Genomic DNA, 10,830 nt, shown 5'->3' with positions numbered 1-10,830 from the left:
GACGTATACCGGGTTGCGTGTTCTCAATTAATCATCAGTAAATCATTCGAATGATTTACACATGGGCACACCGCCTGATCTGGAAACAAATCCAGCATGCACTGTTCGGATTGGGTAGCTAAAGACTCCTTTTCTCCCGGATGTCTCACTTCTGTAGTGTTTTTTAACTACTCCTCCGGTTATCTGGCAGCCAGCCATTTCTCCCAGTTGGACGCTATTACAGTAGGTAGGCGCTTGAGTGTCCTGCAGGCGCAGAGAGGAGTTGCGTTTCACGCTTTCGCTTCATGGCTCAGCGGTCTGCTCACCTTGTCCCGATCGCGCTGCTGGTGTTTGGACTTGCCGGAATCCTCCTCCTTACTATTTCCACCGAGAATGTTCAGGAGGAACCTGAGCTCAGGGTAAGGTCGGATCGGTGCGCGTCAGTGTGTTGTGCGAAGGGTGTGAAACAGGTGGTACATTAAAAAAAAAAAAATTCAATAAATAAAATTTAAAAAAAATTAAATGTGGGACCAGGGAATTCGAGGACATTAGCCTTGATACCTGGATGTAACAGCCAGTGACTACTCTTGTTTATTGTCCGGATTAAGCTCTGTTTTATGTTTAATTATGGCCCCATATTTTGAATTTACATTTTATATTATGCTTAATTTTTCTAGCCCAATAGGGCCGTGTCAGTAGCAAGTGGCTTGCTGCAGAGCCATTCAACACCAAATTCTGTTACTGCTGATCCCTCATTTTTGTGTCACCAGCTTAATATCCCATGGTTCCCTTTTATAATGTAGCTCCCCTTCCACCCAGCAATAACGTGGGAATCCAGTCTGAGAAAGCAAGCACAAAGGTTTTCTTCTACTTTTTTTCCGAGGAGACAAATGCAACAGTGTGTTGAAAGGACTGAACAGACAATTAGAGCGTCTCGTGTTTTGTTTGCCATGTGTTGGGATTCCTCACAGCCGAGTGCACAGCAGTAATGAAGAATTATTATTAGGGGTGATTAGGAACATGTCTGTACATTGTTGCCGTTCACCTGCAGCACTGATATGAGACGCGTGTGGTCCCTTCCCTTTGCATTGTCGGTCACATGGGTTCCCGGGTGGGCAGATTTCAGCACACTCTCCAGATTCCTTTATTTTCAGAAGGCATTGAAGCTGTAATGATTTGATATTTATTGATCCACAGCAGCACAACGCAGACCTGCAACTGAGCTCAGAATTGAAATCTGTCTGGCTGCATAAACTTTTCCTTTAAATGTCTATACTACAAAGCATTTTACAAACAGCTGTGAGCATATACTGTAGCATAAAGCATGATCCTAAAATTATGATGAAGCACAGCTGAATCTGTGTTAATGTTACAAGTTCAGGATAACTTGTAGCACCCACACTGTAAAAAAAAAAAAAAAAAAAAAAAAAAAAAATTCCAAATATAATTTGACTCCATTGTTTTGGCTTCTTAGAATTACAAATTATAGGCATTTTTTTTTCCAGAATTTCATACTTAAGCCTCTTATTACTCCGTTTCCAAAAAGCTGGGATGCTGTTTGCTTGTCTTCAAATCACTCTAACCATATATTGAAATGTCATACCACGTATGCAGTTGTGAAACATTTATGCGTCGCAAAGATCATTTCATTAAAGTAACCCGTGATGGGTCTTGGTCTTGTGACATGCAGGCATATAAGATGATGTCTGAAGTTCTGTTTCTGCAGATACTAATTGTTTGGCTTGCACAAACAAGTAGAGTAAAAACAATTGTAACACAGCAGTTTATATGGCAGGCAGCACAACTGGAGTGTATGAAGTGCATTTAACTAAAAGTAAGGAAAATGATTAAAATGTATTTTAGTTGATGCTTTATGCTATTAAAGTCTTACTCCTCAATTTATGGATTTTACACTCAGGTCATTCCATTTGAAATCTGCAAATTTTTACAACTTTTTCTGTTCATCTCTTATTTTCCCTAAAAATACAAATCCAGAATAAAAAATGGCTGAAAAAAGTATTTAAAAACAAAAAACAAAAACGTAAGCATTTTATCTCATCTCGTTTTTTGTGTGCAGGCCTGTTGTTGTTGTTGTTGTTGTTGTTGTTGTTTGTTTTTTACTCTTGTTTTTGTGTTGAAGTGTGTAGCTCAAATTGTAGCTCCTGATTCATTTAAAAACCAGTTAAAATTCAGGTTTATCTTTCATAGTATGTGTGACATTAATTTTCAACCATTACCTCAGATTTCAGTGTGAAATAAAACAACCTGAAAGTGGGGCAACAGGATGCCTTTTAAGTTAATATATAAAAGTATTTAAGAGCTGAAGCTAAACTTTTACAGAAATTATTCTGTGTCCAAACTTTGGTTTGTTGTTCGGAGAGGGTCAAGCAGATGGTCCATGTTGATTTTTAGATGAAATGACTCATTTAAAATAATGATTTTCATTAGCCTTGAACTTGTTCATTTTTTTCTCATAGGGCCAAAACTTTGTATTATTTAAGCAGTGTGGATTGATGTAGTATTTGCATTGCACAACTCCATTAAGAGGACTCCACAGACAAACACAAAACTGATTTAAAATAAAATAAAAATGTATTATGGATACTGAGATATTTTATACATGTGCAGGGGGAGAGAGAGGATACTTAAAGGAGCTGCCAGGTAGGAAAACAGATGCAGAAATCAGAGGCAGTTCATGGATGAAGGACATGCAGAGAGTTAGTGTGACCGGGGAGGGTGCTACAGATGGGGTGAGATGGAGGCAGATGTGGCAACCCCCTAAAGGAAGCAGCTAAAAGAAGACGAAAACATGTTAGGACATCAAAGTCCTATTTTATAAAGATCTTATACTGCTGGATTAGTAGTTGAATCACTGTTTTCAAAGCAAACATGTGATCTTGTACAATATAAAATCCATAAGGCTCTTTTGATTGCCAGTTGACCTCATTTCTAGCCAGATGGTGAAGGTCACATCGCCACGATCCTTAAAGTCATTTTTGCTACTCTGCTATATTAACTTGAGGTCTGTTTCAAAGCGGTTGCCACAAAAATCTTTGTAAAGGGTGGAAAAAATGTATTTTCACTGCTTTTTCTCCTGAATTTCCCTTCTCTGTAGTATGGGATTGTCCTGGATGCTGGATCCTCACACACATCTTTATACATATACAAGTGGCCAGCAAATAAGCAAAATGGCACAGCCGTGGTCACCCAGCATAGCAAATGTCATGCTGAGGGTAGGTATCATAAGTAGCACTTCCCACACCAAAAACATTGGTAGAGTTTTGCTTGAAAAACAAAGGGTGCTTACAGCAACAAATATTTGTAGGAAATCGTGCAGACTTGTTTGACACATACGTTCATTTGAAGTTGGTGCAGTTCGTTTAGACAAATGGAAAAGTTATGTATATGCAAAAGTTGTATAGCATATGGACAATAGATGCTCAAAGTTTGAATGGTAATTAAAACATCAATGAAATTGAAGGCATTTTGGGGGGGGTTCTCTTTCTTTCTTTCTTTCTTTCTTTCTTTCTTTCTTTCGCAATTTTTACACACAAACCTTGGGAGAAGGAGGTCAGGATATTGTTTTGTTTTTTTTTGTCCGCAGCTGTTCTTTCCCACACAGCAGGAAATAGTCTGCCTAAGATTCATTCACGGTATTGAGTGATCTAATGAGAAGTAGCCTTTATTGTGCTAACAAAGAAGACTAACCAGTTTCAACATAACTTTATACATTCATTATAAGTGAACTACTCTTAAGTTAAACCTATTAGGTGTAGTTCATCACATTATTTCATAACAATATACATGCAGTTTACCTTTCATCTAATGGAAGAGTACTCTCATTACACCACATAGTAATTTATATACTTGGTTGATAATTGAGAAATAGTGGAAATCTTAATGATGAGTTGGTTGTGGGAAAGTCTGCATGGAGTTTTTTCTGAATGAGTCATTTTTATTGCATCACTGCACTGATGTCAAAGCAAATGTTTGCCTAGCAACAGTCAGGATCGAGTCAGAGTTGAGCTTTGTGGTTTGCCACTCCTGCCCTGTAAAAGGCTTTTATTCCTGTGTTAAACAACTTTTCCCCCCTTGTCATTCATGAGCACGGTGTTTATGCTGACATGTTTCATAATAAAACGATCCTAAGAAAGGATTTGTAGATGGATGTCTTGAGGAGGAAATATGCGTTCTTATTTAAATATAAAGTGTTTTTCCCAAATCATTTTTTTTCTGAGTTAATGCAGATAACTTGCTTTAATATTACTTATTCTGTGACTTTAGATAACGTTAATATTTTAAAATTTCACACACAATTCAGCAGATTTTCATACAGCTGGCTGGGAAGCTGGGATAGTAGTTGGATTCTTTTGTATTGCAGCACCACAAGGATATGGGTCACAATTGCTAACACTGATTTTTGTGAATATTACACCAAGTTGATTATGTTATCAAACAGATTTTGTTTGTTCGACATGTTCATCATTCGCTCAGGTGAAGGAATTGCAAGTTATGCAGGTCAACCGGGAGCAGCAGGGCAAAGCTTAGAAGCATGTCTGGATCACGCAGTGAAGAGCATCCCAAAAGACAAGCACCAGCTCACACCTGTGTACCTGGGAGCCACAGCCGGCATGAGGCTTCTGCAGTAAGTCGTGTCTGTTTTGTTTCCATGTGTTTTAGTTATGCATCACCTTAATTTTGATCCTGTTCCAAGTAAATCTTGTAATAATGCTAAAATGGCAATCCATACTGGCCTTTTTAACCGGCTTACACATTCATTAAACAAGATGAATCTCATGGAGATGAATGTGTTGGGAATATAATTATTTCTGTGCCAAATATAGCAAGTTTCTACAGTGCAGAAGAAATCAGAGAAAAGTGAAAAAAGCTAAATGTTGTTTAAGAGTTCTCAGAGTAGCTGTTGCACTGTTTGTTGTAATGACTCCACTGGACAAACCTAACCAGCTTCATGATATTGCCACCTACAATGTGTAATTGTTGTCAGTTGTGTTGGCATGCAGTGAATAGCCCTGTTTGACTCCTGGATAATAGACTAAGAGGTCCTGCTTCAGAAAATGAGGTATCCACCAAAAATGGTCTCCCCTAGGTTCAGTTTCTCTCTTGCAAATTTCTTACCATCATAACGTGTTTTCTGTAAAAGAGCTGCTTAAATGTAATCCTTCATTTAAGACTGTTTTAGCCAGATTATTTTAGCGGCAACCCTTGTTGCATTGAATGGTCTGAGGATGAAAAAATATAAACACGAGGAATAAGCAGTGATTGCAAATTTCATAGGGCTGAAGTCACATGTTTCAGGATAATTTGGCTGTGTTATGTTATTTTAAAATAAGGAAATTACCTTAAAAGTGTTTGTAGCCACCTGCAAGCACTTAAGCCTCTCCTCCCTCTGCATTTCTTATTGGAAAGACAAACACATCTGAGGGTCTCTCAAAACCTGTAGATCCCCTCAATATCCACACACTGAAGTTCACAGAGAATTGATTGGACAGTGTAAAGTTGTTTTATGTGTTGATCTCTAGTATCCTGAGCAGGATATGTTTTACATTTGTACCAGTTCTATTGTGCCTGGTGGAGGGCATGCAGCAATGGGGTCAAACCAAAGTCTATAAAGTTAAGAGCATTGAGTGGGGATGGTGACGGGGCATTCAGACATGTAGATAAAATTGAAGGTATGAGTGTTGAAAATGCAAAGCATTATCGAGAAGAGTTTAAATGTATTCAAATATTTGGTTTAGTGGCTTAACGTTGCCTGCAGACAGGAATCCATCTTTTTATTTTCAGTTCAGCCAGCAAAACTGCCTGATTGGGTTTAGGCAGCTATCAAGTATGGATTTAAACATCTGGAAGAAGGCCTCCTGTCCTTGTATGTGTACCATAACTCAATCAAATATGCAGCGGAAAACAGCTGGACAGTCACTCAGTCTAACTTGCATGCGTGCGTAAATCATTTGATTCTTGCAAATGTGTTTTAAAAGCTGTTTTGTCACAAATGCATTTCCATACACAAATACACCACCTCATTTTATAGTTTGAGCTGTTTTGTTTGTGGGTTTTACTGACGAGTATCAGCATGAATGTTTACTAAAATGTTTTTCATGTAGCACTGACACTAAACTTTAATGTGACACACAATCTTGACTTCAGCTTATTCTAAACTCTAATAATAATAATAATCATAATTATAATAATCATAATAATCATAATAATAATAATAATAATAATCATAATCATCATCATCCTTTAATTTAAATTTACTGGGAGATCTAAAGACCTCATAAGGATGACTTATAGCTTGGAAAATATCTGGAAAAGATTTCATATAATTTAAATGTTAGTTTTGACTTTAATCTGTTCTTTAGTTCCTGTCTGCATATTTGTCTCATGCAGAGGTAATGAACAGATTAAAAATAAATAAATAAAAAATCATAATGTTCTATAGTACTTCTAGTAACTTTATTATTTAATTTCTTCTTTGCCTTTTCTGTTATGAAGCAATTAAGTAAATGTAAATCTTTGGTGGGCATTTCTGCTCCCCTGGCCTTATGTTTGACACCCCTGATTTGCAGTTTTAAAACTTGTGCCTGAAGCTTACAGCAGAAGGTTTTTGTTTTTTGTTTTTGTTTTTGTTTTTTTTAATAATGAAGTGTTCATAATTATCATCATGATCATCATTCTTCCTAATGATTTGCTGAAAGTCTTATCACTAAAAATCTTGATTATATTTGTTTTTATTTGTTTTTCCTTGTTCAGTTTATCTAGTCCAGAGCTGTCCACTCAGATTCTGAAGGAAGTGGGACAAAAAATCCAGTCCTACCCTTTCGACTACCGGGGAGCAGCCATACTGAGTGGCAAAGAAGAGGGGGCATATGGATGGGTCACAGTTAACTATCTCTCAGAGAACTTTATTAAGGTATCCAAGTGTGTAAATGTGAAAATCAGTAGGAATCTGCAATACTATTTATGAGGAGACTAGAAGTCAGTTATTGCTGTCACTGTGAAACTTCACCAGCAAATTGATAACATTATGAGAGCGTTTGTATTGCAAGTTTTCTGAAAATGGCTTTATATATTCAGTAAGGCATTAGTTTAATTTGTAAATACTTTTCCAAAACAGAGATGCAAACATTGGATGAAGCCAGGTTTTTGTGACTGTTCCTTTGCAGTATGGCTTTGAGGGGCACTGGTTCAGCCCCAGCAGACCGACAGTGGGAGCTCTCGATCTGGGTGGCGCGTCCACACAGATAACATTTGCTACTCAGGAAAAAATTGAGAACAAAGACGATCTGATGAAGCTGCGCCTTTATGGTCATGAGTATACTCTGTACACACACAGCTTCCTGTGCTATGGGAAGGACCAGTTCCTCATGACACTGCTGGCTCATATAATGAAGGTAGTGTAACGTGACACTTAAATCACAAGAAAAGCTCAAAAGAAAAATCCTGTCCACAAAATGACTGTTTTTCAGGATTTTACATCAATTACTTTTATACATGAACTAATCAATTTATCCAAAACAAGATTCATCCCAAACCTAACCAGTCACTAGGCCTAACCAAATGTTAGATCTTGCCACAAAAACACAGAATGACTACAGGGAGCAAAGAATAGAGCTGAGATGTTGCTGCTGCCAGAACCAGACTTTCTAAGCAGCACCAGGAATGTTGCAGCGGAGCCAATCAGCAAAATGCTGAGATTTAGAGAATGTCACTTAGTTATTCTTCTAACCACAGTGTAAAAAAAAAAAAAAAAAAAACCCACTTGGGTAATAATGCGAACACAGACGGCCAAATACATAAATGATGAAGAAGGGGACAGGCCCAGTGATTCTGAAACTCTTTTTCTGAAATCGCCACTTCAGGTTCTCCCTGGCTTCAGTCTAATATGATGCGTAGTATTAGACTTTAGCTTTGTAACACAGAAATGTTCACTCCTATAATAGAATAACGTAAGTGTAGGTATGTGGCTTTAAAACTGGCACACATTAAAATGAGTTACTAGGAACTCCATTCAGTAAATGTCAGCTGCAAGTTAAGGTAGAAACATGCAGCTATGTAGAGAGGAACATATCTAACTATACTGATGTATTTTTAAGGTCAACTTCTCCAATAAAATCACCAGTATAATGTATATAAGATCATTGTACTCAATGTTTCCTCTTCCTCAGTCTCAGGGTTACCCTCAGTCTGTCACTCACCCCTGCTATCCTGCAGACCACAGCAGGACGGTGAAGCTCAGCAGTATACTCGACTCTCCATGTACAGTAAAGTACAAACCCAGCTCCTACGACCCTCATGCTTCTGTGACAGTACATGGCAGCGGACACTATGAATACTGTCTGGGTAACGTGTCTGAAGTCTTCTCCTTCAACAGCTGTCCCTTCTCCCAGTGCTCATTTGACAAAGTCTTCCAACCAAATGTCACCGGAGGTTTCATGGTAAGAGAAGCAGAACAAATGCTTTCTTGAACTTAAAGCTCAGCCTGTATGTCAAAGGTGCCGCCACAATCCCAGATTTCTTTTCACAAAACTTTAATGTTTTAAAGCTGCTATACTGTTTCTGAAAGTAACATCATTGCAGACCACACTATACATTCAAGATTGTTCCTGTCCATGCTGTCATAAGCACAGGTCTGTTTATCAAGGGTAGTTGAATATTAACATTTGCTTTCCTCCTGAACAGTGACACCTTTTCTCAGGTGTAGTTTGGTAATCAAATTACACCTGCCCTACATGCCAAGTCATTCTAACCTCGAACATCACCAGATGTTTTGAGTCTCATCCTCTCTCACATTAAGACGGGCCTCCCCGCTGATCAACCTACAACAATTTGCATATCAAGCAAACATGTCAACGGAGGATGCAGTCATCATAGCTCTCCACAACTAAATCTGGAAAACTCCAGTGTAAGAATGCTGCTGTAGGTTTCGTGAGTAACAGATCCCAGAATATCAGGGTGGGAGATCGCTCTTATCCTGAACACTGGCACATCACAGAGGTGTGTTGTCAAATTTACTGATCATGCCACCATAGCAGGACTAATATCAGAATGGTGAAACCGCCTACATAGAGGTGGTATGTAATCTCAGATTGGTGTTATCACTCTCACCTGGACTGAAACGCTGCATAAACCAAGGAAACAATAGTGGACTATCTCCAGCAGACCAGCTTCTACCAGTGAGCCGTCAAGTCTTGTTTCAAAACAAAAAAAATTATATTTATATTGGTCCTTTTTTTTTTTTTTTTTTTTTTGCTTCAAACCTAGAGCTGCTAAACAATGTTTTATTATTTTGTGAACAATCATGGTAGAGATGTCTTCTAAAATGATTCCTATGTGACCTCCTCACAAATCTTACACATTTTGAAGGGGTTTTGATCTTTGGAAAGAGACATTGCTGCTGAGTTTTTCAAAGGCATCATTTGTGTTTGGCTTTTGCCTTTTTAGATACCCCATAGTTCTATTCAAGAGAAGGCATGTCGCACTAACGCGATCTTGAGTGGAACGCATTTATATTCTATCCAGGGTGAGCTACCATTTAACTGTACTGGTGGTAAGTGCATATAAATCAAAACATATCTTGAAGTTCCATCCACACAGGATGACCCTGATGGTTGGCCACTAGTATTAATTCCAGGCTCCGGTTGCCTGGGTAACCCTCTATTGCGTTTCCTACTGTGTCAGAGGTCAATCAACTCTGCAGTTGCTTGACGTTGCTGAATATAGTTAACTTTACACGGTTGCCTTTCAACATGGCTAACTTTTATTTGATTGTTGTGCTGTAGCTGTATCACTTTTTACATACAAGCTTTTTTCTTTTCCCTTTTCTGTTTTCAGGCTTTCTCTGCTTTCTTCTATGTTCACTCATTCCTTCAACAAGTCACTGGCATAACTGCTAGCTCTCCTTCGGAACTACAGGATGTGACCAAAAAAGTGTGCAGCATGAGTTTCACCCAAGTAATCACCTTTTCTATTCATGCTTTACTTATCCAGAACATCTGTTTCTGGCAGCATGTGAAAATATTTATTGTATTTTTCCAGATGATGCTTCTCGCTCCAGAGCAAAAGTCCCGTTTGCATTACTACTGTGCTGCCTCTGTGTTTCTCAATACTCTCATGTTGAGAGGATATGGCTTCAATGACACAACATTCCCACACATTTCTTTCCAGAAGAAGGTGATTATTATCTCTTTCCAGTTAAAAACAAAACATGTCAATGCTCCATTGCAAATGGATGGGAGTTGATCCAAATATATTCACATCATTATGTTGCTGACCCTGCAGGTTGCTGACACCATGGTGGGTTGGGCTCTGGGCTACATGCTGAGTTTAAGCAATTTGTTGCCAGCAGAGCAACTGGAGCTGAGAAAGGCCCTGACCCCAGGAGTGTGGGGATCCCTCATCTTTCTTTTTGTCATGCTCCTTGCCGCAGTGCTTTCCTTCTGCTTATTTAGAGTTTATAATGGACAGAATAAGAAAAGAGGCAGTGAAAGCACAATTTAGCTAAGAAATGATGTCAGGTTTTTGTTTTGTTTTTTATTTTGCTCTGAACACTGACCCGACAAGGAAGATTTGGAGCAAGATTTAAGTTTTAATTTAAGCATATTCTCTGTTATATAATACCATAGTTTGCTTTTGAAAATTTTTTTTACACCAATTGACTTATTTTTAACTAGTGCTAAATGTAAACTGTGGTTTGTTCATTGACTGCAAAAGTTTTAACATGACATATACAAAATGTTTTGACTTTAACATGTTTATACAGTTTGCTGCTTTAACCTATAATTCAGTGGTATGTATAAAATGAGTGAAACCACTGCATTAACTTGCTGTGAA

General features: G+C 38.2%; 1 protein-coding gene across 1 annotated transcript; it reads left to right on the top strand.

Annotated features, from left to right (window-relative positions):
* The first annotated feature begins 284 nt into the window (after positions 1 to 284).
* Positions 285 to 10,497, top strand: entpd2b (ectonucleoside triphosphate diphosphohydrolase 2b). Its single transcript, XM_085358015.1, has 9 exons — positions 285 to 398; positions 3,095 to 3,212; positions 4,474 to 4,624; positions 6,751 to 6,910; positions 7,164 to 7,391; positions 8,166 to 8,435; positions 9,832 to 9,951; positions 10,036 to 10,170; positions 10,279 to 10,497. The coding sequence occupies exons 1-9, from the start codon at positions 285 to 287 to the stop codon at positions 10,495 to 10,497; spliced, it is 1,515 nt and encodes a 504-aa protein (XP_085214141.1).
* The last annotated feature ends 333 nt before the right edge of the window (positions 10,498 to 10,830 follow it).

Source organism: Diplotaxodon limnothrissa, linkage group LG7 (genome assembly GCF_057381915.1).
Source record: "Diplotaxodon limnothrissa isolate DT_005_m linkage group LG7, D_limnothrissa_male_GT1.1, whole genome shotgun sequence".
In the NCBI taxonomy this organism is placed as follows: domain Eukaryota; kingdom Metazoa; phylum Chordata; class Actinopteri; order Cichliformes; family Cichlidae; genus Diplotaxodon; species Diplotaxodon limnothrissa.
This window is presented reverse-complemented; position numbering and strand designations above follow the sequence as displayed.